Source organism: Ylistrum balloti, unplaced genomic scaffold (assembly GCF_031769215.1).
Source record: "Ylistrum balloti isolate Yb309-2 unplaced genomic scaffold, AGI_CSIRO_Ybal_v1 Utg369944, whole genome shotgun sequence".
Taxonomy (NCBI): Eukaryota; Metazoa; Mollusca; class Bivalvia; order Pectinida; family Pectinidae; genus Ylistrum; species Ylistrum balloti.
In genome coordinates, this window is record NW_026782050.1 from 210,151 (window position 1) to 237,332 (window position 27,182).

Consider the following 27,182-nt stretch of genomic DNA (forward strand, 5'->3'; position numbering starts at 1 on the left):
TTCCATATAAAGTCACTTTTATTTTCACTCATAAAAGCTCCATGTTTTCTTTTCTGCACCTGTATTCTAAACGTTCAAGAAGTAATCTTCTTAAAATATCAAAGATAAATACATCTGATGTTTTAAGATGAGGACTTCTTGTAAGTTTAGAAAACAGGTGTCTCACAGATCTGTATTTACAGATACTATAGTACTACACATTGTCTGTGTTAACAGATGGTATGAGAGATTGGTTGTCAGCTGTTAACTAATGATGTAGGATAATGTAACCCTACCAGTAATACTGTTAATTGTAATCAGGTCAGTTCTGGTTATTGATCAGGTTATTGATCAGGTCAGTTCTGGTTATTGATCAGGTCAGTTCTGGTTATTGATCAGGTTATTGATCAGGTCAGATCTGGTTATTGATCTGGTTATTGATCAGGTCAGTTCTGGTTATTGATCTGGTTATTGATCAGGTCAGAGCTGGTTATTGATCTGGTTATTGATCAGGTCAGTTCTGGTTATTGATCTGGTTATTGATCAGGTCAGATCTGGTTATTGATCTGGTTATTGATCAGGTCATTTCTGGTTATTGATCTGGTTATTGATCAGGTCAGAGCTGGTTATTGATCTGGTTATTGATCAGGTCAGTTCTGGTTATTGATTAGGTCAGAGCTGGTTATTGATCAGGTCAGAGCTGGTTATTGATCAGGTCAGTTCTGGTTATTTTCTGGTTATTGATCAGGTCAGAGCTGGTTATTGATCTGGTTATTGATCAGGTCAGTTCTGGTTATTGATCTGGTTATTGATCAGGTCAGTTCTGGTTATTGATCTGGTTATTGATCAGGTCAGTTCTGGTTATTGATCTGGTTATTGATCAGGTCAGTTCTGGTTATTGATCTGGTTATTGATCAGGTCAGAGCTGGTTATTGATCTGGTTATTGATCAGGTCAGAGCTGGTTATTGATCTGGTTATTGATCAGGTCAGAGCTGGTTATTGAACTGGTTATTGATCATTCTGTTCATTATTGCTTTGTTGATAGGATTTTCATACAAAATGTTTGAATTAAAATGCAATAAATAAATCAGTTAATGATAATTATACAAGTTTCTGTTTTTTATTCATGATAAGTCTGGATAAGCAAGACAAAGGTCAAGGTCAACATTACTGATTTTAGAAATTCCTTATAGATACTCAGCGGCTTCATTCCTAGAGGAATTTTGATCACACTTCTTACGCTCCTTAGATATTATAATATACTGCACTGTTCAGTTTCAAGGTTATAGAGTAGAGGTCATTGTAAATACTTATGGAAAATTCTTGCCAGTGCCTTGTAGCTGCATTTTTCTGGAGGGATTTGATTAAATTTCATACACTTAAAAAGAACTATTATGTCTTGGACAAGTTCAGTTAATTAATTAATAGACAGGTATTGTAGGGTCAAGGTCTTCGTACTATTTTTAGAAACCTTTGTCAGCACTCCACCAGCTTCATTTCTTTAGGAATTTCGATCAAATGTCACTCATACCAATAAGACCATAATATTTCTAACTAGTTCCATTTTCGGGGTTAAAGTGTCAAGGTCAAAAGTCACCAAAACTGTTTTTAGAACATCTTGTCAGCTCTGTAGTGGCTTCATTTCCGAGGGATTTTTATCAAATTTCACATCACATAAAGATCAATACCTTTACAGACAGGTTCAAGTTTCAGGGTTTTAGTCAGGGTCACTTGTTGCTATTGAAGAAAATCCTTGACAGCTCTTTAGTGACTTCATGCCTTGGGGAATTTTTATCAAACTTCACACATTTGGCTATCTTCTTTATTGCACACAAGTCAAGGTGGAACCTCAAAGGGAAACATGTCATTTGCAATGCCTTTAACTAGAAGTGCAACCTTCATCATAAACATATCTCGCCATGTATTAGACCAATACCCTTACTGGTAGATATTATGATGACTATTACGATGCAAAGTCAGTTAGATTGGTAGAGTTAAGATGAACACAATGATCAAAGAACAAGGTCAATGGGCAAATGTCAAGGTCAAATGGCTTATATCCAACTTGGTAAATATTTTTTAACAAAACTTTGAAGGAAAGTTAATTGGTGGAGGCCATCAGGTTTAGTTTTCAAATGACATTTCTTCTTGATTTATGAAGGAATGTTTAACAAAATCAGAAGTTAAGTCTCGTGTTAAAGTGTGGAATGTAAATATAACACATCATCTGGTAAATTTTTGTTTATACAATGAAAAAAGTGAGTGTATTCAGTTGGAATGGACTGTTGAGGGTATTAACTAGTACATACCATCTTTTACATTTTATATTATTAAGACAAATAATGAGCCAAATAGAATTATTTTAAAGTTTCACATTTATAAGCTTTATAAGCCATTCGGACATTTCCTTACATTGTCAGTGCATCCAAAGCTACTAATCACTAATGTTTTGGCAAAAAAGGGGTAAACAAATGTTTTTGTTCACACAAAAACAAATATTCCAAGTGAAAGCTAATGTACAAAATTAGTTCAAAATGGATCAAAGTTTGAATATAGAAGTGTTCCAAGTAATGGTGATGCTGTTTTATAAGATATGGATTATATTCAGTTAAGAAAATAAAACCAAAACACTTGTTCAATTTTTCTATTTACCACTGTTTTATTGGCAATGCCAGGAATAACCATACACAAAATGGATATTTATTATCCAGTGCCCCACGGAGGGGATTCACAGCCTCCCAATGCTGACACTGCATACAGTAATATGTACAGACATCAAGTAGGGCATACACCAAACAAATAGGTCACAACACATACTGATCAACAACCAAAGGCTGACTGCAGGCCAACACCATAGCCCAGGCAAACTTGTAGGGCACCATGGGTGATCACAAGCACACAAGGAACTTCTTAAAAGCTTCCATGTTGTGAAGAAAACATGGGGCAGCTTGTAAGCATTCCATTTTGTAGAGCTTGTGATACCTGCACCCCAGACTGCTTGCTTGCACCCAAGTAGAGCTTTCAAATGCCTGAGGTAGAGCTACAAGCACCCATGGCAAGGCTTGCAACACAATCTTAACCAAACTAATGTTGAAGACAGAGAGAGTATAGTTACACAACAGGTAAATGTTAGGACATGGATTCATTAATGTCATTTCTATCACTCATACCTATGTACAGATGTTCCACGATATCTAAATACATTAAGCTTCACAAAGCACAACCTAATTCACTATTTTGTATACATACCATTATAACTCCCAATGTGAGCTTCTGAATTCACTGATTTAACAAATCTGTACATACACATGAGTATTAGGATAACATGTGTACCCCTATTGGTAAAGTGGTTTGACAGCTTCACAAGAACTGTATTTGTCTTGTCTTACATGTACAATCTAGTTAAACTAGAGCTGATGTTATCACTCTATACATACACACCACAGAACCAATTATTGGGGTAACACTAGCTTACTTGTCCATGGAACTATTGGGATGAATCACAAATCGTACCTACAACCATGGTTATTTAACTCCATGACGGCCAATTCGGTGTGCCCCTAATGAAGACGACTTGATGATGTACAAGTGGCAGATCGGCAGATGATTTAACCAAGTGGTACAGATGAAGACTACTACTGAATTGCACATCAAAGGAACAATATTTAACATTACTCTGACTTATCAACATATTTAAAACAATTGGAGAGTGTAAAATATCAAATAAAAACAAGAAATCATTCTCAGAAAATAGGCTTTGGTTATTCAGATCTAAGCAACTCGCATTCACACTTCCATAAAAGCTGATATTTCACAGAGACATCTTCAATGTATCCTGTGGTAACATTTTCCAAATCCCACAAACCCTTTCCCCTACATAATCTCAGCCCACCCCACCCCCACAACATGTATGTGGAATGAAGAGTCTGAGTGAAACATAAATAAAAAACAGAAAAGGTAACATGCTTTTTTCATGCTTTTTGCTCATATCAGACCATTTTATGTCACTGAAGCACTAGACTGTGAAATATACAAGGGATAAAATCAATACTCCCAAGGAAGGCAGGCTCTCAATATATGTATTAGAATGAAGGATTGGTAAGACTTAGTTATCAGCTGGCAGAATCACAAATGTATCTTAATTGCTTAAAGGTCATTCTCATAGAGCAAAGTATTGAAGTAATGGTCGTACTTATATTCTTAACTTCACAACAATGGTGTTTCAGTGTGAGGCTGCTGGAACTTACTAAAAAACAATGTACTCGTTCAGGCAAGATCAGAAATCACAAATTGGGAAATCATATCTATCAATAATGACCTGAGCAATACAAATTGATGAAGAGGAAAGCAACACCATAATTATTTATGACATAGGACGATCCATTCATCCACATTTTCAACCCCCAACTCAACATCACAGTGCTTAACATGATGCTAGTGAAGATAATTTTTTCTGTGATCAATTACATCTTGTCCAAAATTTCACATCAGACTGTGAGACAGAGGATTTCTCAGATCAAAAATAGTAGAAGTAATGAAGGGTATTAATTTTCTCTCTGCATTTTTGTACAATATACCTAAGAATGAGTTTTATGGTTGCCACATCAGTGAGAGCAAGTCCAATACTTTATACATGGAATGTTGCAAACTGTTTTTCTACAGAGTAAACAGTCCTTTGGCCAATCAAAAGTAAAGGCTGACAGGACACCCAATCAGAGTCAACCAATTTTCCTTTTTCAAACTCAACTGGTTTTGTTTGCTTATGTGTAATGACAGCAACACTATCTGCATACCAGTGACACACCAATTCTAATTTGAGTATCAGGGTAAAAACTGCAGTCTACACACTTATTCTTAACAAACTTTTCTTTTAATGATATATACCAGAACCTGATACCTAGGAAAACTCACTTCCAGACACTGTTGTAGCAGAACAGATTTCTTTTTATAAGATTTCTTTTTCTAGAATCTGTCAGGACTCTACAGAATCTGAGCGAACAGTCAATAAATGTCATGATGGTTTATTTCTAATCACTAATATGAATGAAACCTCTTAAGCATACTGGCAGTAAAATTACAATCCATGATTGGTGGAGCTAGTTAGTCTTTATGGCACAAACAATGACAAAACCACAGCATGAAATGTGACAATTCTATCACAAGGCTACTTATAAAGCACTTAAACACTCACTAGCAGCCATCAAAATAATTTCAAGACTTCCAATGTCACCTGCTGTAATCTATAATTAATTTCATTGTACAATTCTAACATTTTTCTACCACAAGACATCCCTTTTAACTTCAGTTTTGGTTTACTTTAGATAAAAATGAATTAAAATCTAAATTGATCTAAGATAAAATCTCACCCAAAGTACCTGGTATATAAAGTCAGGTAACAAAGTAACCATCAGAAATCCTTTTCTTTAAAAATGGAAATACAAAAAAAGTTTTTAAGTGGCACATGTACAATTTATGAGATAAAATTATAACAAAGTGAAAAAGATTATTTAAAGACTTTCACTGTAAATGTCTTGCGTAGGAAATTCCGAACTACCTAATGCTGTACCATACCTTTGTATTGTGTTTTCTTTATTTTAACATGTTTACAAATATTTCAACTACTAAGACCTGATAGTGCCACTAGCCAAAGTATAACGGCCTATTTATAGCCAGAGAAATACTATATACATAAACTACATTGCCCAATACTTATTAAATTGGTATAAAAAACACCAGGTGATATGTCCTCAGTATTTTTAACAACTGCACTAGTTGCCATAGCAACAGGAAGAAATTTACTAAAACAATTCAATAAAAAAAAAAAAATGAGTATTAATGCATAACATGTAATTATTAGTCGTATTTCCTTCCATACATGGTACAATAATGATTCATTTGATGGTGGAAATACATTTCCAGATAAGAGAAAAACATCAACTTGGCATTCTCCACACAGTGCAATCTGAGCAAACTAAACCTGATTGCTTCTGATGCTGTAGCCAGGAAGCCTTCAAGCTCTTTTGTCCAAATGTCCATAAAATAGGACGGTTTGTTCCTAGAGGTCAAGTCAAAGAGACTATTTAGACAAAACAACACGACTGAATCCTCAGATATATATATATATATTAGCTGACAAACAAAACATTGTCTGTGATGACGTAAGCATATTGCCCACCAGAACCATGTCTATATAGACCAGCGAAGCCAAATATATTTCTTTTGACAATGAAAAGTTGTCACCAAATTATTCCTAAAATATACCAATATATGCATAGCGAAAATTGATCAGGCTAAAAGGCTGCAGAGGCTAGTTCACCCACGTAAAAGGATGAAATCAGGACCAAAACCATATTACAACATGAAATATTCTATATTGTTTCAATCTGAAACGCTTTCATTCTTTCAAAAGTGGACATTTTCATTGAACTACAAACACTCCTAACATGTTTATACAGTAATGACATCCCAACATGAACATGTGTACTTAGAAAATCTGAAGAATGGATTAAAATGGTACAGGACACCAACTATACCTTCTATTATCATGTGCAGAGGAGACTTAACTTGGGTGTATCAGTATTATACTGTCCAACAGGTATCAATATTGTCATAGTACATTCAATGTGTGAAAAAAAGGACAAATGTACTATGTATACTTTAGAAAATATAAGTATGAATTGTTACCATGCTCAAAATATATTTAGCCAACAAATATTATTGGTATAGACATGAATAAGACATCTGTTATATGGTATTACAGTAAATCTATATTGTATTACTGTACTTAGCAGGCAGAAATTTTCCATATTTTTTCCTGTTTTATTTATCCTGTCACTTTTATTGCATTAGACGTATATCTTCTTCAGACTTGCTAAGAAAAGTTAAAATTGTACTTTTTCATGTTTATTATAATTATTTTATCTTTGTCACATCACAAACAAGTTGCTTCTAACAAAATTGCAATAATTTCTCTTCCTGATAATAAATCTGCAGTTTATGATATGTTTTAAATTAACTTGCTTTAAACATGTTTTCAATCTGGTTTTTTTTTTTTTTTTTTGTTTGTGTGTGTGTGTGTGTGTGTGTGTGTGTGTGTGTGTGTGTGTGTGTGTGTGTGTGTGTGTGTGTGTGTGTGTGTGTGTGTGTGTGTGTGTGTGTGTGTGTGTGTGTGTGTGTGTGTGTGTGTGTGTGTGTGTGTGTGTGTGTGTGTGTGTGTGTGTGTGTGTGCAGTGTATAATACGCTTTGATGTATTAAACACACAATGATCATCTGCCATATAAAAATGGGATGACCTTCAGTACTATCTTCACCGGTTTTTGAAACTTTGATTCTTAAATCTGAATAGTCTATGTCACCTCAAAAGTAACAGATGTGGAGATGTACAAGGTCAAAGTCAACCTAGATCTTTTTATGGAATAGAACTTGCATGATAAATTCAATCTACAGGTGTGTTGGGTTAAATACACACTCAGCTGCCGAGGTCACAAGTGACAATACTGAAGTTTCACTGCATAGACAAAATCTGTTCAGTCTGCATGTAAATCACTGAACACTGCCGGTGTAAACAGTATTTTAATTCTGTGTCTGGATTTATCCTCACATACAAAATCTCTCAACACAATTGAATCAATTGATGTGAATGTAGAGGTTCGTTATAATCAAAAACTTTAAATGTTAGAAGCAGAGGAATTATGTGCAACATATCAAGGCAAGAAGAATCATAAACATTTTATATATTCTGTACATTTAACACAATTAGGTGTATGTCTAAAACCCAGCTTTTAGATATTATATTGAAGATTGTGTCAGAAATGGTTTTTTACCAGTCACCATAATATCCCTTAAGCTTATGACCAGGTCATGGAGGTTGTCTTTTGTGGTTTTGTGAACAACATATAACTTAATATAATTAATTTGTGATGGTAGTATATATGTGTAACAAAACATAATACAAAGCAGAATTCACATTTCCTTGTCGGTCTCCTTTCAACAAGTTGTTCAGGTGAAAGAAAGAATTTTTTTCTTTCATCTGAAGATTATGGTGAAAAAAGAAAAAGTACATGTGAATTCTGCTTTCTCTTAGCTTAGTGTTTAACTGGACAAATACCATAATGATTAATGAACAAATAACAAGAAACAGATAAACAGCTTAGAGCATGAGACAAATTGTATAGCATCATATAGATGTATACTGTGTACTGTCCCACAGTCACAATCTATACGTCAAGAAAAATATTACTTTCTAATAATATGTACATCCTTCAATCAGATTTACTAATAATAAACGTCACAGTGTCTCTATGGAGGCGAGAATCATCAAGTCTGTGATGTATGGGAACCAACTGTACAAAAATCTGCTAAATATAATATCTTAATATTATTTATCTACAATTTATCAAAATTATCTGTACATGAATAAGAACAAAATAGTGCTTTTCTTTATCTTTAAGTTACAACCCAACATAATCCAATGATTCATCGACTTACACAGTAATCCAGTATTCTGGCAGTATGTACACCACTCAACAGATTGATAACCGTCAGGTGAATAGTGTTTATAAACTATAATTTACTATGTTATATCATGATTAAGTATATAAAAACAAACAACAGGTCGATGCACACTGTTCCAGATACACAATCTTCAGAAAAATTCCGAAATCACACAAATTAATTCATCATAGAAAAGTGACAATCCCATATCTATTTGAGGTACCAAACATGATCATAAATGTTAGTTAGAAACAGTATTTCAGAGAAGATTTTAATATAGAGAGCAGAATGGGACATCACTTCATAAACATATTCAACACTGCATTATAAATTATGATTGTTCAACTACCTCATGAATGATTATACATGTACCTAACTTCCTAAATTTCATTTCAGATGATATAGCACTTTTCTTCGAGGTATATAAGAAAAATGCTTTCAACTCCCAACAACATCAATGAAACTCACACCCTCCCCCAACCCACATCTTACTGGACACCAGTATAGCTCAACCCATCCCCATAACATCACTATTATTCCTACAAGAAACCCTGATTTCTATATACCCCACTCCCTATCCTAATGGCTTAAAATACTTTTTTTGTCACTTGAAAGAAAAAAACAAGGTCTTTAATGGAAAAAACAAAAAACAAAAGTGGGGGGGAGGAGTTCTTCACAAACAAAATCATTTTTGTGACCAGCTGCTCTAACCAACTAAACTGAGTGGCCAGCTGTTCATACACACTAAATCACATGTATGTCCAATTGTTCATACACAATAGATTATTTGTATGAAAAGGTTGAATACTCTGTATACAGTTACCAACTGTTCATACAAACCCAATCATTTGTATAACTAGCTGTTCATACATAAAACCTCATGTATTTAATTAAAAATTTTGCTTATGGACTAAATTACCAGTTTATGACAATCACTTGTTTATAGAGATGAAATGTAAAAATGTGTGTTAATAAAGGAATTTCCTCCTAGCTACATTTCAGATTACTTTGTAAGTCGACGAGTCATTAGCTTGATAAAGAACATCTGGACATGAATGTGTAGATCTATTGTTCTCGTAATGACAGACATGGGTGAGGAGAAAGAAATAAATTATGCGGCCTAGTATAGTACAAGCTCTATATATACAGCAGTTATCGACATCTGTTGGAATTCGTGCCTGCCACACTGTCATTCGTCAAGCTCTCGTTGTTTGCAGCTCCAACTGAAACATAAAAACACATCTATAGCTGGAATCATCAAAACTACGGTAAATCAGGTTTAAAACACTTAATTTATAGCTATGTTATGTCAATGTCTGTGGGAAGCCTATGTTAACAATTCTTAAATCATCAACATGTGATTCACAAACAAAATGGCAGCATCACCTGACCACGAATAACTGACTGGTCACAGGACAAGAAATGAATCAAGTATATAATGAGGTGTAGCATTCATTGACGATGATATAAATTACAAAAATATCATGATATATAATACAAAAACACAAATAACTGTTACTTCATAATCTCAAATTATTATTAAGATATAAAATATCTTTAGTCATCTACACTTGCTATCTTCACCAATGTGATATAAAAATCATCAGTACAGTTAATGTTTTAATTCAAATTCAACTGCTTTCACAGATCACTTTGAGACCAATTATAACAAGATGTATATCTTAAAGAGAAAAAGGTTTTGTTATTCATCCAGAGTAATTATCAGTGGCATCACATATCACCGTCTTCCACATCCAAGCAGAAATCATAAATACAATAAAATGAAAAAAAAAAAAAAATAGCCATGTATGATAAAATCTAACACTACTGAGCATCCATGAGATTCAATTGTAAGGAAAGCATTATCATTCCATCCTGGCAATGTAAGCAGAGGTAAGGACGCAGTGCGTGGGCAGGCTAGACTTAGCTGGAGGAGGATGCCAAGTCTTTCCATTGAAAGCAAAACATATTTTTGATAAAATAACCACAAACACCCAATTTCACATGGTACAAATTCCCATTATGGTTTTAGAGTATGAGAGCATGGATGACTTGTATTTACTGGGGTATTCCAGACAACCCCCAACCCCCTCCTCTGGTCAGTAGGTCATCAACACAACCACTGTATGATCACATAACTCCAATACTGGCACATTCTTGTGAGTATGTTCACACCCCAATACTTTAATCATTTATTTATATTGTCTTTGCTTTTCCCCCATTTTGGCGAAAAACTAAATTTAGTTAACTTAGAGGCGATTGAAAGGCCTTTTATAGAACAAACCATAGTTCTGCAGTAGTTCTAAGTTCCTAAAACATTTGACCTTTGACCTTAAAATTTGATCATAATAATTTCATGGATAATTTTGTTGACAGCTCTCTTCAAAAAGAAACAAAGCTGATTCAAGCTTAATAATTCCGAAGAACTGTGAAGAAACTTGAGGGAAAAGATCACAGCAAAGGGATACAACACAGCAATTTCTATGTGATATTTGTTTCCAGGCAGTACAAAATCTTTTCATATAGATCTATCATTTCATACATTTCTTATTTGATGACAATTAGATTTGTAACTCAAAATTTTGTTTAAAGAACACTTACAATGCTTTTATTTTCAGTCAGTAACTGGTAACCTAAAAGCTATGTTTGAACAGTTCATTCTATTCAGTCCTTGATACTGAAGTACATGTGGTCTTATACAAACCCTGGACCATCTATAGCAATCAATGCAATAATCATACCATGCTTATGATGGGCAAATTGAAATGGCCATTTACAGGGCAGGGACACCAGCACAAACATCAACGTACAATCTGAATAAAGCCGTCTTAACAGGATGGAATGAACACAACTTATTTGTTATGTTATTGATGAAAATGATTGTGTTAAGATGTCTGCTATCTACATCACTTGCTGAGTAAATTGAATGTTGACAGTATCATGATGCATTGGTCAAAGTATGAAACTGTTGTCAAAATAGGATGCATTATTAGGCTGATGATGATCTTACATAAATCTACACTAATACAATGGCCGACATATGTTCCATGAATGTTAGACAACAATAATGACCATTACACGTATCAGATCCATAAACGTTCCCATCAGTTCCACACATTAACAATAATTATCTATAAAACTACAACAAGATCTCAACTTTTTCCAAACCATTGGATACTATTTTGTTATTTAATTTGCGATATGTTTGGTGTACCATTGTAATGGCCACAGTGAGGCGATTAGTTAAGGGGCACCACAAGGGGAAAGATGCACCACGTTTATAGGCACAGTCATTACCTCTGCAACATTGCCTGAAAACACCACAACAAAAGACATTAACTCAGGCAAATCTTTAGAAAAATGGAGGTAAATATGGGATGTCATATAAGAAACACATCGTTCTGATATCAATGTTTATCCCATCTAATCCCACTTAAAATCAAAGGATGTATTCTGCACTTTTCTGGTATATTTCAGTCAATAAAAACATGGTTGTGTACTTGCTATAGATACACAACAGTGTGGTAATAAGATCTCACATTAAACCGTTCTGTTCTTCTACATTGTCTTGTTTCTCCCTAAAATATCAGTAGTACCATTCTCTGTTCTATAAAGAATACATATGATACTTTTTAAGAAAAAGTCCTCCCTGCTTTCTTATAAAAGCCAAAACAAACTCAATCCCTCCAATTCCAAGATGGAAGCCTCTTCAGCTCTTCCAGTCAATTACAGAATTAGGGATGCGCAACTAAGGACCATGATGATCTATTAACCTGGCTGTGAAATAGTGATAACAAATTTTAAATATATCAGCTCCATTAAGGCTATAAAATGGTACCATAGGTTGTGTTGAAATGCAATGTGGATAATTTAAATGACTATCGGATCTGTGATCTGACCTGTGAATTGGTTAATGATCTCTACAACCCAATCTTGCCTCAAGTCTTCAGAAGGATACATCACTGTAGTGAGATTTACTTTGTTGTCACAACTGTTATCACATCAATGAGGATGACTATTACTTTGTTACCTTTTTATACTTTGACCCAATAAATGTAAAATGAAAATGTCACTGCCAATATTTGTATCATTATAAATACAAATATTTTGCACTGTAATACTACCAAGATAGACTCTCACACTGGTTCTATATGACAGAGTTCAAATGACACAGGGACTGATAAAACAACGATGAAAGTATTAGTGAAGCTTAAACAGACAAACATACCAGCGTGGTTTTGCATAGGATTGGAGGCTGTTTGTAACTTCTTCTTATCCTTGAATTCAAATGACATTACTTCATCATATATCAACTCTGAAAAGCAAAAACAGAAACAAATGTAGGAAAAGAAAATTATCATACTATGTGACTTTGATTCATTACTTTGTACAAAACGTTTATGTCAGTACTTAATATTTCATAAGAAGTTTCAATTGCAGGAACACTCTATCTCCTGCGAATTATCTCAAATATTTCAAACAGAAATAATAAATATTATATCATAATTGATTGTGATGTAAATCCTTGTTAGAACATTTGTAATCCATTGATAAGAGGAAAGAGAACTGAACATTTCTACCACTGCCAAAGGCTACAAATATAGCTGATATCAAGTAAAACACTAAACCAATGTCAATATCAGGGATGACTTGATAGCAAGATCTTTGTAGATCACCTGGACATTAAAACATTTATAGCAAAATATTCCTTTTACGTAAAATACTCCCATTTTCAATAACAGTCAAAACAATACCGTCTGTAGAATTTTAACTGCAGGAATCAAAACCAGTTTTATCCGTTAAAAATGCATTGTTGATTGAAGTTGTGTACAATCTAAAATGTCAAGATGTAATTGTTGAATGATTAACAATCAAATTTCATAATACAGCAACATTTCATGTTGTTTACCCAATATTTGGATCATAATAATCCAAAGCTACATGTTCAAGATTTGACTGGTATATTCATTGACCTAGCTATAAACAATGGCTGGTTGCTTTAGCACTAATATGGAAAGAGCTAAATACAACTTCTAAACATGATAAAAATGACCAGGATTCCAGCCTTGTACAGACCTTTCCACTGCTCCACTGTGTGTTCCTGCTCATCTACTGTGTGATCATATGAGTCCGGAGCTGGCTGTAAACACAACACATACTCTGGTAACCATATTGTACATCTCAACCAAATTCTTTCATGTGCATAGTAGTATTCAGATCACCAAGCATTGCTTAATGTCCTAACTCTTCATACAGGTATGGTCCTACATCTCACTTAGCATAATGTCTTCCTAACTCTGTTACAAAGTATAGCCCTACATCTCACCTAGCATAACGTCCTCCTAACTCTGTTACAAAGTATGGCCCTACATCTCACATTGCATAACATCCTCCTAACTCTGTTACAAAGTATGGCCCTACATCTCACCTAGCATAATGTCCTCCTAACTCTGTTACAAAGTATGGTCCTACATCTCACCTAACATAATGTCCTCCTAACTCTGTTACAAAGTATGGCCCTACATCTTACCTCCTAACTCTGTTACAAAGTATGGCCCTACATCTCACCTAGCATAATGTCCTCCTAACTCTGTTACAAAGTATGGCCCTACATCTCACCTAACATAATGTCCTCCTAACTCTGTTACAAAGTATGGCCCTACATCTCACCTAACATAATGTCCTCCTAACTCTGTTACAAAGTATGGTACCTCCTAACTCTGTTACAAAGTATGGCCCTACATCTCATAATGTCCTCCTAACCTGTTACATAATGTCCTCCTAACTCTGTTACAAAGTATGGCCCTACCTACATAATGTCCTCCTAACTCTGTTACAAAGTATGGCCCTACATCTCACCTAGCATAATGTCCTCCTAACTCTGTTACAAAGTATGGCCCTACATCTCACCTAGCATAATGTCCTCCTAACTCTGTTACAAAGTATGGCCCTACATCTCACCTAGCATAATGTCCTCCTAACTCTGTTACAAAGTATGGCCCTACATCTCACCTAGCATAATGTCCTCCTAACTCTGTTACAAAGTATGGCCCTACATCTTACCTCCTAACTCTGTTACAAAGTATGGCCCTACATCTCACCTAACATAATGTCCTCCTAACTCTGTTACAAAGTATGGCCCTACATCTCACCTAGCATAATGTCCTCCTAACTCTGTTACAAAGTATGGCCCTACATCTCACCTAGCATAATGTCCTCCTAACTCTGTTACAAAGTATGGCCCTACATCTCACCTAGCATAATGTCCTCCTAACTCTGTTACAAAGTATGGCCCTACATGTCTCACTCTGTTACAAAGTATGGCCCTACATCTCACCTAATGTCCTCTCACTCTGTTAATGTACTAATGTCCTCCTAACTCTGTTACAAAGTATGGCCCTACATCTCACCTAACATAATGTCCTCCTAACTCTGTTACAAAGTATGGCCCTACATCTCACCTATGTCCTCCTAACTCTGTTACAAAGTATGGCCCTACATCTCACCTAGCATAATGTCCTCCTAACTCTGTTACAAAGTATGGCCCTACATCTCACCTAGCATAATGTCCTCCTAACTCTGTTACAAAGTATGGCCCTACATCTCACCTAGCATAATGTCCTCCTAACTCTGTTACAAAGTATGGCCCTACATCTCACCTAACATAATGTCCTCCTAACTCTGTTACAAAGTATGGCCCTACATCTCACCTAACATAATGTCCTCCTAACTCTGTTACAAAGTATGGCCCTACATCTCACCTAGCATAATGTCCTCCTAACTCTAACTCTGTTACAAAGTATGGCCCTACATCTCACCTAACATAATGTCCTCCTAACTCTGTTACAAAGTATGGCCCTACATCTCACCTAACATAATGTCCTCCTAACTCTGTTACAAAGTATGGCCCTACATCTCACCTAACATAACATAATGTCCTCCTAACTCTGTTACAAAGTATGGCCCTACATCTCACCTAACATAATGTCCTCCTAACTCTGTTACAAAGTATGGCCCTACATCTCACCTAGCATAATGTCCTCCTAACTCTGTTACAAAGTATGGCCCTACATCTCACCTAACATAATGTCCTCCTATCTATGTTACTAAGTATGTCCGTACTTCTTACCTCCTAACTCTGTTACAAAGTATGGCCCTACATCTCACCTAACATAATGTCCTCCTAACTCTGTTACAAAGTATGGCCCTACATCTCACCTAACATAATGTCCTCCTAACTCTGTTACAAAGTATGGCCCTACATCTCACCTAACATAATGTCCTCCTAACTCTGTTACAAAGTATGGCCCTACATCTCACCTAACATAATGTCCTCCTAACTCTGTTACAAAGTATGGCCCTACCTCCTAACTCTGTTACAAAGTATGGCCCTACATCTCACCTAACATAATGTCCTCCTAACTCTGTTACAAAGTATGGCCCTACATCTCACCTAACATAATGTCCTCCTAACTCTGTTACAAAGTATGGCCCTACATCTCACCTAACATAATGTCCTCCTAACTCTGTTACAAAGTATGGCCCTACATCTCTAATGTCCTCCTAACTGTTCAAAGTATGGTTACAAAGTATGGTACATCTCCATAACTCTGTTACAAAGTATGGCCCTACATCTCACCTAACATAATGTCCTCCTAACTCTGTTACAAAGTATGGCCCTACATCTCACCTAACATAATGTCCTCCTAACTCTGTTACAAAGTATGGCCCTACATCTCACCTAACATAATGTCCTCCTAACTCTGTTACAAAGTATGGCCCTACATCTCACCTAACATAATGTCCTCCTAACTCTGTTACAAAGTATGGCCCTACATCTCCCCTATGTCCTCCTAACTCTGTTACAAAGTATGGCCCTACATCTCACCTAGCATAATGTCCTCCTAACTCTGTTACAAAGTATGGCCCTACATCTCACCTATGTCCTCCTAACTCTGTTACAAAGTATGGCCCTACATCTCACCTATGTCCTCCTAACTCTGTTACAAAGTATGGCCCTACATCTCACCTAACATAATGTCCTCCTAACTCTGTTACAAAGTATGGCCCTACATCTCACCTAACATAACATCCTCCTAACTCTGTTACAAAGTATGGCCCTACATCTCACCTAGCATAATGTCCTCCTAACTCTGTTACAAAGTATGGCCCTACATCTCACCTAGCATAATGTCCTCCTAACTCTGTTACAAAGTATGGCCCTACATCTCACCTAACATAATGTCCTCCTAACTCTGTTACAAAGTATGGCCCTACATCTTACCTCCTAACTCTGTTACAAAGTATGGCCCTACATCTCACCTATGTCCTCCTAACTCTGTTACAAAGTATGGCCCTACATCTCACCTATGTCCTCCTAACTCTGTTACAAAGTATGGCCCTACATCTCACCTAACATAACATCCTCCTAACTCTGTTACAAAGTATGGCCCTACATCTCACCTAACATAATGTCCTCCTAACTCTGTTACAAAGTATGGCCCTACATCTCACCTAGCATAATGTCCTCCTAACTCTGTTACAAAGTATGGCCCTACATCTCACCTAACATAATGTCCTCCTAACTCTGTTACAAAGTATGGCTCTACATCTCACCTAGCATAATGTCCTCCTAACTCTGTTACAAAGTATGGCCCTACATCTCACCTAGCATAATGTCCTCCTAACTCTGTTACAAAGTATGGCCCTACATCTCACCTAACATAATGTCCTCCTAACTCTGTTACAAAGTATGGCCCTACATCTCACCTAGCATAATGTCCTCCTAACTCTGTTACAAAGTATGGCCCTACATCTCACCTAGCATAACATCCTCCTAACTCTGTTACAAAGTATGGCCCTACATCTCACCTAGCATAATGTCCTCCTAACTCTGTTACAAAGTATGGTCCTACTTTTTGTCTATAGTGGACCCTTGATAATCTGGACACCTTCATTTCCAGCTTAATAGTCAGGATTGCTAATTTTCTGGAGTGTCACATTTAGATAGCAGGCTAATTAACTGGAATTATCTCCCTTGATTACATAACCAAGTTGTCAGTGTGATGTTGTTGGTTGTTTCCAAAAGGTCTTTTTAGTATTTAATGTAAATACATATGTATAAATATTTTCGTTGTCTAATTCTATTTCCTTACAATATGTTTCACTTAAGAATTATGATAACAACCCTTGCTTTCAGAGTATGATATGCACTACAATACCTTTTACTGCATTTTGACACAATTCTGAAGCTAATGATTTGTTGCATTGAACTATTCTTATTTAGGATCAAGCTAAGTGAAACCATGTGAGCATGCAGCAGATATTTACTACATGATGAGCATATTTAAAAGCGATAACATACTGTAATTAAAAAACTGAAGATCAATTTTATCTCTCAGTTCAACTTCATATGCATCACTGATAACACTGAATTCCTTGCCATGTTTTTCTCTGTTAAATAATGTGATTAAGGACAGTATTCCATCCATCATTTATCAATAAATCAATGATTACTTTGTATTTCTATGAGTAATATCAAGAGTTGATAACATGGTTTCTATTTACTTTTTTGTCTTGGTTAATATCAACATTCAAAATTATGTGAAATATGAAACAACATTTCTCTACATATAGATGTGACCATGTATAAATATTGAATAATTCAGAATTAATTGTCAAGCATTAGAAAACAAGACCAAACAAAGACTCTCTCTTCTGACCTTTTTCTTTACAATTAATTCATCATGTCCTGTACCATCAACTCGGACATGAGTTCCATAGATAATCGCTCCGAGTGATAATTTGACAGCTGTCTCTTGCACACAGAGTACAATTAATGTTATTAAAAATATTCCCCAACATTTGTATCCCAATTGCAAGTTTTCCAACGATTAACATCGGAATGATTCCAGGTCCTATAACCATAGTGTCCTGCTATCTCATTACAAAGGATGGCTCTACATATTGACTACTATGATAACACATGTATCAAGAGTTTTATTTATAACTAAATGAGGTACAGTTCATGAACATTCTAAAACAATAGTCTACATGTTAAAAGCATGGCATTTCTATAGAACACTGTTTTTTTAACTAATAAATATAAGTAACATTGACTTACCCCATTTACTTCATTCTCATCGTACCACACATTTATATATGGGTGCATTAATGCTTCATTAACAGAAATCCTTTTTTCTGGGTCTACCACTAACATTCTAGATAGGAGATCACGAGCCATGCTGGCCCTTAGTCCACTGTGGTCAGCACTGTCCTGAGGAAATATCACATCTGGGAATAGTCTATCAAAGTTATAGCCAGCATGACGAGGCCGGTTTTCCACATAACTCCTAACAGTTGGTTGCAGTCTTTGCATAAATTCCCGTGAAGGCGTTCCTAACTGCTCAATAATTTTGTTCCACTGATCGATATCTGAATAACGTTAAGGAAATCTCAAAAGCAGCGTTAAATAATTGATAGGCTAACTCAATAATTTTCTAATTTTCAATTATTACAGCGGGTTAAACACATTCAGGGCTCTCCATCTGCCAGATTTGGTGCCGATATTCGGCCCCATTCCCGATGCAAAATAGTATCTTTTTTTCCCAATTTATACCCCAAGTTTTCTCAATTCTAAGTAAAACAACGTTATTTTTCCCAATTCTAAGGGTCCCGAGCCCCAGTCCCAAAATGGGGTGTGATAGCCCTGACATTCTTACTCGATGTTTGACATCACCTGTGTGAGGCACAGCATGTGTGGCATAACATTAAATTACTTTGGGTAACACTGAGTGCCTCTTAAACTATATATATACTTTCTGTATACAACTATCTGGGTAACACATAGTCCCTCTTACATTATATGTAAGTAGTCATTTGTGAGAGCTTCAGCATAACTGTACAAGTATAAATTCATACATATGCAAATGATTATAAGGATACGATCACTGCCTGGAAACATCACAGCCCCTCGGATCAACTCTGCCATGATACATCCCACACTCCATATATCCACTGTCAAAAGAAAACGTCATTTGTATTGTTTACTCTATAAAATATTTATAATTGCTCTCTTGGATACAAACAATCATGGCAAAATATATTACTATATTTAGGTTATGCCAGTTACCAGAGAACACCATATCAGCTTCACAGAACTGTTCAGAAACTGAAAAGGTGAGGATTGACTGGAAATGGCAAAATTAAGTCTTTATGACATATCAATCAAGGGATTGGGGATGGCAAAACTAAGTCTTTCTGACATATCAATCAAGGGGTTGGGGATGGCAAAACTAAGTCTTTCTGACATATCAATCAAGGGGTTGGGGATGGCAAAATTAAGTCTTTATGACATATCAATCAAGGGGTTGGGGATGGCAAAACTAAGTCTTTCTGACATATCAATCAAGGGGTTGGGGATGGCAAAACTAAGTCTTTCTGACATATCAATCAAGGGGTTGGGGATGGCAAAACTAAGTCTTTCTGACATATCAATCAAGGGGTTGGGGATGGCAAAACTAAGTCTTTCTGACATATCAATCAAGGGGTTGGGGATGGCAAAACTAAGTCTTTCTGACATATCAATCAAGGGGTTGGGGATGGCAAAACTAAGTCTTTATGACATATCAATCAAGGGGTTGGAAATGGCAAAACTAAGTCTTTCTGATATATCAATCAAGGGGTTGGGGATGGCAAAACTAAGTCTTTCTGACATGTCAATCAAGGGGTTGGGGATGGCAAAACTAAGTCTTTATGACATATCAATCAAGGGGTTGGGGATGGCAAAACTAAGTCTTTATGACATATCAATCAAGGGGTTGGGGATGGCAAAACTAAGTCTTTATGACATATCAATCAAGGGGTTGGGGATGGCAAAACTAAGTCTTTATGACATATCAATCAAGGGGTTGGAAATGGCAAAACTAAGTCTTTCTGACATATCAATCAAGGGGTTGGGGATGGCAAAACTAAGTCTTTATGACATATCAATCAAGGGGTTGGGGATGGCAAAACTAAGTCTTTATGACATATCAATCAAGGGGTTGGGGATGGCAAAACTAAGTCTTTATGACATATCAATCAAGGGGTTGGGGATGGCAAAACTAAGTCTTTATGACATATCAATCAAGGGGTTGGGAATGGCAAAACTAAGTCTTTATGACATATCAATCAAGGGGTTGGAGATGGCAAAACTAAGACTTTTTTGGCTATCAATCAACTTTAAAAATCTTCATCCACACATATTTTTCCCAATGACCCTTGGAGTTTTGAAAGTATACATATATTTGCCCATTGGGAGTTGTCTCTTAGATTTGGGAATGGAAGGCATGATATAACTTCATACAACTTATGATTCCTACTGTCCTAGCAACACTACAGGCCAAACTAAGTCAAAACCATTCAGACATTCAAGGAAAGGAAGTTATACAGTTTGAAGATGGACCAACAGATATCAAGATGGATAGATGTCATATAATAGCATAATATGATTTTGTCCTAATTTGGGTATTTTCATTTTGATAACTTAAAAACTTGATTACCCATTTTTTGTACCAACTTCAATATTAATATTTTCTGCCTATTACTGCCTACCATTCTCCTTGTATCCCATCCCAAGGATAACTTCTGGGGCTCTGTAATACCGGGTAACAACATAAGGTGTCATCATGAATGCCGTTCCTTGGGTTCGTGCCAGGCCAAAGTCTAAAATCTTCAGCGTACAATCTGACTTTACTACTATATTGCTTGGTTTCAAATCCTGAAAAAAACAAAACATACAAATATAAACAGACATATTTCAATGTAATATGACCATTCCTACAAAGAATTTCTTATAAACTATCATCAAATTACATTTCAGTTAGCCGGTAACCTCAGTAAATATGCATGTATGGAATTTTGATACTAAAAATGATAAGGAAGTGTGTCAGAAAATAAACAAAACATTGTTCAAGAAAATCTGACAATCAATTCCTAAACTAATGCCCAATGCTGATTCTGGTCACAAAAATGAATCAATCATGGTGGAATACGGCAATGAACTAATTGTGAGAAATGGGGTTAAAATATCTCAACTATGTCTCAACGAAATCAATTTGACAAGATTTCCAGAAACCATCAGCCAACCATGAAAAGTGCATTTATCACACAGTCACTCAGAGGGGTATACTGTAAAGGTTTTCTTTCATTGGTCCAATTTTTTGCATGTTTACCAAACTCGTCAAGCAAAATGCATGCAACTTTCACCAGTCATGAAAGTGCCTATGGTTTCCTCTTCCAAATTTGTTTAAAAGATATCTGATTTTTGCAGTTTTATCCAATCCTCCAAGATAAAGAGAAATATAACTCCTCAAAAATGACAATCTTAACAGTATACAATTTTTTGCACACCTGTTTCATTAGCATATAAATTTAATCAGATTAGAAATTCATTATGGGTCATGAGCTATCTTGTGGATATATCGACACAATGTAATGCAATGCAATGCACACACAAGAACAGAGATACAGATGTACAAACACAGTGACTAATAATACACAAATCATTTACTGTGTAGAAGGTATATGTCAATTATATAGAAAATTTGGTGACCTACCCGGTGGATAATACCGGCTGAGTGTAAATGTTTTATACCACATAACATCTGGTACAACAGATATGACATTCTTTCATGGTCAAGGTCCATGTTGATCACTTGGCATAAATTCGCATCCATAAGTTCCATTACAAGATACCTGTTCAAATGAAAATATACAAAATCGTGTGATGTTTCAATTACTTGTTCTGCAATGTTCATAAAGTCATACACAAGTTTTTGATACTTTATTCATAATTGTCACTAAATAGGTTAATTGTACATCAAATATCAAACCTATCCTTTTGTTTCATACTTAAACAGTGGAAAACTTCTGATGTGGATTTGTTGTCACTGTTTGTCAAAGGTGAGGTCGTCTTTTTATGTTTATGTTTGCTTATCGACAACGTACACTGCATCCTGACTCAATGATTTTTGTAAATTTCTCATCATAGACAGTTTTGCTCCTATGGTATTTAACATCCTCATAACAACCAGACTCGTATGAAAATGGAATCACGGACAGAGTTTAGTCTGTAAATCACATGTTACCATATAATCAAAAGTGGTCATCTAAGTATGAGAAATGCTTTCAAAACACTACTTACACATCCTGGAAATCTTCTAGTGTCTTTTGTGGAGTAAATGCATTTAACAAGCCTATTATCTGAAAATCAGAAATTACAAACAATGGATCAATATTCATCAAGTGATACATACAAAGTATTAGAAAAAAAAACATGCACTTTGATATTTAGTAACCCAATTTGAACAGTACAGGAAATTTTCATCAACAAATTATATCACATTTACTAATTATGTCAAGAGTTTAAATGTCAATATTCACTAGTTTCTGATCCAACTTACATTCTTGTGATTTACCAACTTCATCAATACAAATTCTCTGTATGCCCTTTTGGCATGGGTAACATTTTGAAATGGACGACTGAGTTTCTTTATTGCCACGTTTGCGCCAGCCACAGTGTCATAGGCAGCACTGAAAAAATAATTAGCCATTTTACATCATCACTGTAATAACAGCAGAGAAATTTGAATCCAACAAACCTTTACAATGAATTCTAAAAATTAGAGACAAAGAGAAACAAAAGGTTTCTCATATCTTCAATGTTTATAATATAAAATCCAAATTAATATTAGTAACATAATTTGATTACAATAAATTTCTTCAAAAATGAAATTTTAAGGCCTAGCTTCACCTTCTTGAATAATCTATGAAATGATAAAACTGCTTAAAATTCTTCCATAACTACCATACAATTCCTTGAGCTCCAGATCCTATTGGCTTGAGACTCTGGTATCTATCTAATATTGTAAAAGTTGAGTCACCAACTTCTACCATGTAGAAGTTGGGAGGGGCAGCAGCGGGAGGGTTACTCATACTGCAAGAAGGTTTGGACAATCGAGGAACACTCTATACGTCCATTGGTGAACACAGGTTTAAAGAGTGCTTCAAAGTTGACCTGCTACAGCTTCTTTATTTCAGGTCAAATGTCATCTGAAAGAGAAAAATATTGTTTTTATATCTTTAACATCGACCATGAAAAGATCATGAAAACACAAGGTTTAGTTTAATATCCTGACTCTATGTTACTGGACATTGGTACATTTCGTATTGTATTTACATTCATAATTTTGTTAAATATTTGAGGAAAACAACTCAGTTTAAGAGTAAAGCACAATATGTTCCCTGTAAGTAAATAGATTAGATTTTCAAATTGAATTATCTCCAATTTAGGACCATATTATATTGGAGAGTGCCACATCTACTAAAATGAACTGGGGCTCTTGTCCAAAACTGGAGACTGAACAGGCACATTGATTATATTAGTGGTTCTGATGAAGGACATGAATTCCTATGGATATACATTACCAATGTTTAAAATGTAACTTCTACATTTAATTTTAAGTATTCCTGAAATCAATTTTCACAACCAACATCAATGATTACCTGTGTACAGTCTCAAGCCACTGAACAACAGTATTAAGACATGAAGTGTATTAATGTCCTGTAGAAACAACTTGTTTTCAAAGACCATTGTTAAGTATAATGTAGATGCTGACTGAATATAAATTGCATGAGAAGCAACTTAATCAGGGGGTCTTTATCTTTTTCTGTTTTTCTGAACTTTATCTTTCAAAGAATATATCACAATAAGAAATGCCATTTTTCAGGAAAAGTGACCATACATCATTCAAAGCAATTCAAACATGATTCACAGTGAAATTGTCAAGTGATCCCTGCAAACGACTTTATTGGACATGACATTTTAACAAAGGGCAATAACTCTGTAATCGAGGACCCTGAATTCGGCACACAGCACATTGTCTTAGTAAGGTCAATGTATACATAAGCTTCAAGATAATTGCTTAACCATAGGCAAATAATGCTTTGGACAAGGAATTTTTAAAAGGGCAAATAACTCTGTAATTGATGATTCAACGGCCCTGACTTTGGTACAATGCACATTGTCTTAGTATGATCAAAGTATCCACCAAGTTTACTTATCCTACTTAACATGAAAGCAAAGTTATGTTCTGGACAAGGATATTTAACAAAAGGTGATAACTCTGTAATTTACCAGTTGAGGGCCCTGAATCTGGTACAGTGCACATCCCCTTAGAATGTATACAACAAGTTTCATGATACTTGCTTTGCTGTCATGAAAGGTGGATACTATATGCTTCCCTGAAAATTTTCTGGGAGCACAATAAATAATACTCAAACCAAACCCTTGTAAATACGAACTGTTATCAGGTAATATACCTGTAACCCCTCAGCTCTTTAGTGATGAGACGACTCAAAATTTTGGTACTTCCATTTAATCAGTAATTAAGAAAACCTACAACATAATAAATACGAAACTAAGGAACTTACTTTTACTTTCATTGTAGGAACACATGATATACATTTAACTGTCGCGACAATATAAATTGGTTTGGAATATTTGATTATTTCCTAAGACTTACCAGAGACCCATGAGGTACGTGGCACAGCTGTCTCTAAGAGTCTTGATCATGATCGTCCAGCAGTCAGATGGAAAGTGACTGGTAGTGGACGTGAACAGGGCTTTGGTATGTGTGCAGGGTGGCGTGAGTACGTAAATACCCGTGCAACATACACTCTTCATACAAACTTCGTACTAGTTATGACAAGAGCACAGGACAGATATTATGTACGTAAACATAAATAGCTTAGTGCATTGAGTACATTGAGTAGACCCTGTTACATACCACTCAACTAGAGAACTTCTCTTTGATATACCTTGAGCTTATGACTAGTAAGCATGAGGTCTTTGAGTTCCATCTCTAGTACAGGTATTGAAAAAAGGAATGACCACTATTACTTTGTTCCCCATATAGGAACCCAGAAGGTATCAATGGAAATACTTAGCCTTGTTCCACAAGCATTGCTGTTACCACTGAAGCTTTTGATCCTACAACCATGGTAAATGTATCTCTCAGCTAGAGAGAACTTTTCTTTGGCTCAATCAGTTGAAAATATGACTGCAGTAGACCAGAGGCCCCAGGTTCAATCCCTTACAGAGGCATTGAAATAAATAATGATCACTGACTTTTTTTTTACTTTATTTTTTCATTATTTCAAATATTAGGAAGGTGCTAGTATAACACCTCCATCATATGTGTAATATGTTAATCTTACTTCAAATGAGCAACAGAAGTAACCTAAATAAACAAGACAATGCAGCAAATTGAACCCATATCCCTAAGTATGAAGTTCTAATGGTTACAATGCAACACTATAGTCTGATAAAACTGGTGGATGCCATGGTCATCACAAAACAAATGTTTAACTTTGATGACGGTTTAAAGAATCTGAATATTTGTAATTTACTGATCTTACAAATATAAGTTACATAAGTTAGTACCTGATAAGTGCCCATGAGGTATTGTCTAATTGGTGTTTTCCAAGCTCATTCCTAATGATTCATTGTCTGAATATTTGGACAGATGATGCCAACAGTTTTACGACAGGATATGTATTGTAAATTATACACTCAACTGAAGAAAAAATTTGATTTGATTATTCAAACCATTCCTGAAAAGATGTATCTAATGGTTTAGCTACAATAAAAATTTGTCAAAAATGGCATTGTTTCACTAGGCTGATGGAGTTCCTTACCTTTAATATACAATAAGTATTTTGACAGATGCAACATTTTCACAACTGTCTTTAAATGTCTACTGTCATTGCATTACTTATCAAAATTTCATTTAAAAATGAAAAGGTTAACTGACACATTATTATCAATTTATATTAAAACAGATACCGATGCTCAATTATACAGTATTATTCTACTGTACTTTAAACAAAAAATAAAAGAAACATGTCTTACTAGATCGGTTTTTTTTCAATATTTCATGATTTTATCGCATCGTGACAGGCTTACAGATAACGGAAGATTCGAGGGAGAATTCGCCTCAATTCGCAGGCAAGTATTATGTTCCAACAACACATTAATGAAAGCAGTGAAATAGCATAGATACATAACGGATACGTGGAGAGAATCCCGATCTGATGAAGCTAATACACAGACGACTCGGGGACGTGCACGAAAAGTCACGCCAATGGTGCCGCATCGGCAACTTTCCAATAAGTAGACACTTGCTCTCAGGAAGTAGATTAACAAATGTGTAGAAATCTAACGATTATTAGCACATGTTTACCTAGGTAATTCAACAGGACAATAATTCTCTGTGATCAAAGGAAGAAGACAAGAAATCCTGTGGTTCGTATGAAGTCTTTCGATAAATATTCCTCCATTAGAAATCGTCTATTTTGGTGCGTGTGACGTAAGCATGTCTTGTTGTAATTAAATTATCGTTTATTACGAGACTATATATATTTCCGATACATTCTATAAATAGGATCATTATCAAAAATATAATATTATTTTGTTGATGCTTTGTAATATAAAAGTATTTCTATCGCATATATTAAATTCTGGAATTTTCTTACGTCATCAATTTATGTGCACATAGGAAGTAAACCTCCCAGCCAAGACGATGTTTATCAATATATCGATTTCTGGTTCCTAGTTGGTATTGACACGATATGGGGAAGTTCAAGGAAGCTTAAGACATACAAGTG

At 35.4% G+C, this 27,182-nt stretch overlaps 1 protein-coding gene across 2 annotated transcripts; it reads right to left on the minus strand.

Annotated features, from left to right (window-relative positions):
- Window positions 1-7,122: 7,122 nt before the first annotated feature.
- Window positions 7,123-26,846, minus strand: LOC132547278 (stress-activated protein kinase JNK-like). 2 transcript variants are annotated; one of them, XM_060211044.1, is made up of 12 exons: window positions 26,759-26,846; window positions 23,323-23,567; window positions 22,919-23,048; window positions 22,660-22,718; window positions 22,073-22,211; window positions 21,069-21,234; window positions 19,419-19,490; window positions 18,598-18,908; window positions 13,551-13,614; window positions 12,703-12,789; window positions 11,772-11,785; window positions 7,123-9,697 (listed from the first exon to the last, which is right to left on the minus strand). In XM_060211044.1, the coding sequence occupies exons 2-12, from the start codon at window positions 23,448-23,450 to the stop codon at window positions 9,671-9,673; spliced, it is 1,197 nt and encodes a 398-aa protein (XP_060067027.1). In that variant the 5' UTR covers window positions 23,451-23,567; window positions 26,759-26,846; the 3' UTR covers window positions 7,123-9,670. The 2 variants fall into 2 exon arrangements, with proteins under 2 accessions (XP_060067027.1, XP_060067026.1); XM_060211043.1 differs by lacking the exon at window positions 11,772-11,785.
- Between the last annotated feature and the right edge of the window lie 336 nt (window positions 26,847-27,182).

What these genes read in the sequence shown, in the direction of transcription:
- LOC132547278 (XM_060211043.1), bottom strand. Translation starts at nt 23,450, where the DNA reads ATGAGTAACCCTCCCGCTGCTGCCCCTCCCAACTTCTACATGGTAGAA. An exon ending in AGTTGGTAAATCACAAGAAT is followed by an intron (nt 22,719 to 22,918) that starts GTAAGTTGGATC and finishes TCTGATTTTCAG; the next exon opens with ATAATAGGCTTGTTAAATGC. An exon ending in TCCTATGCAAAACCACGCTG is followed by an intron (nt 9,698 to 12,702) that starts GTATGTTTGTCT and finishes TTTATGTTTCAG; the next exon opens with TTGGAGCTGCAAACAACGAG.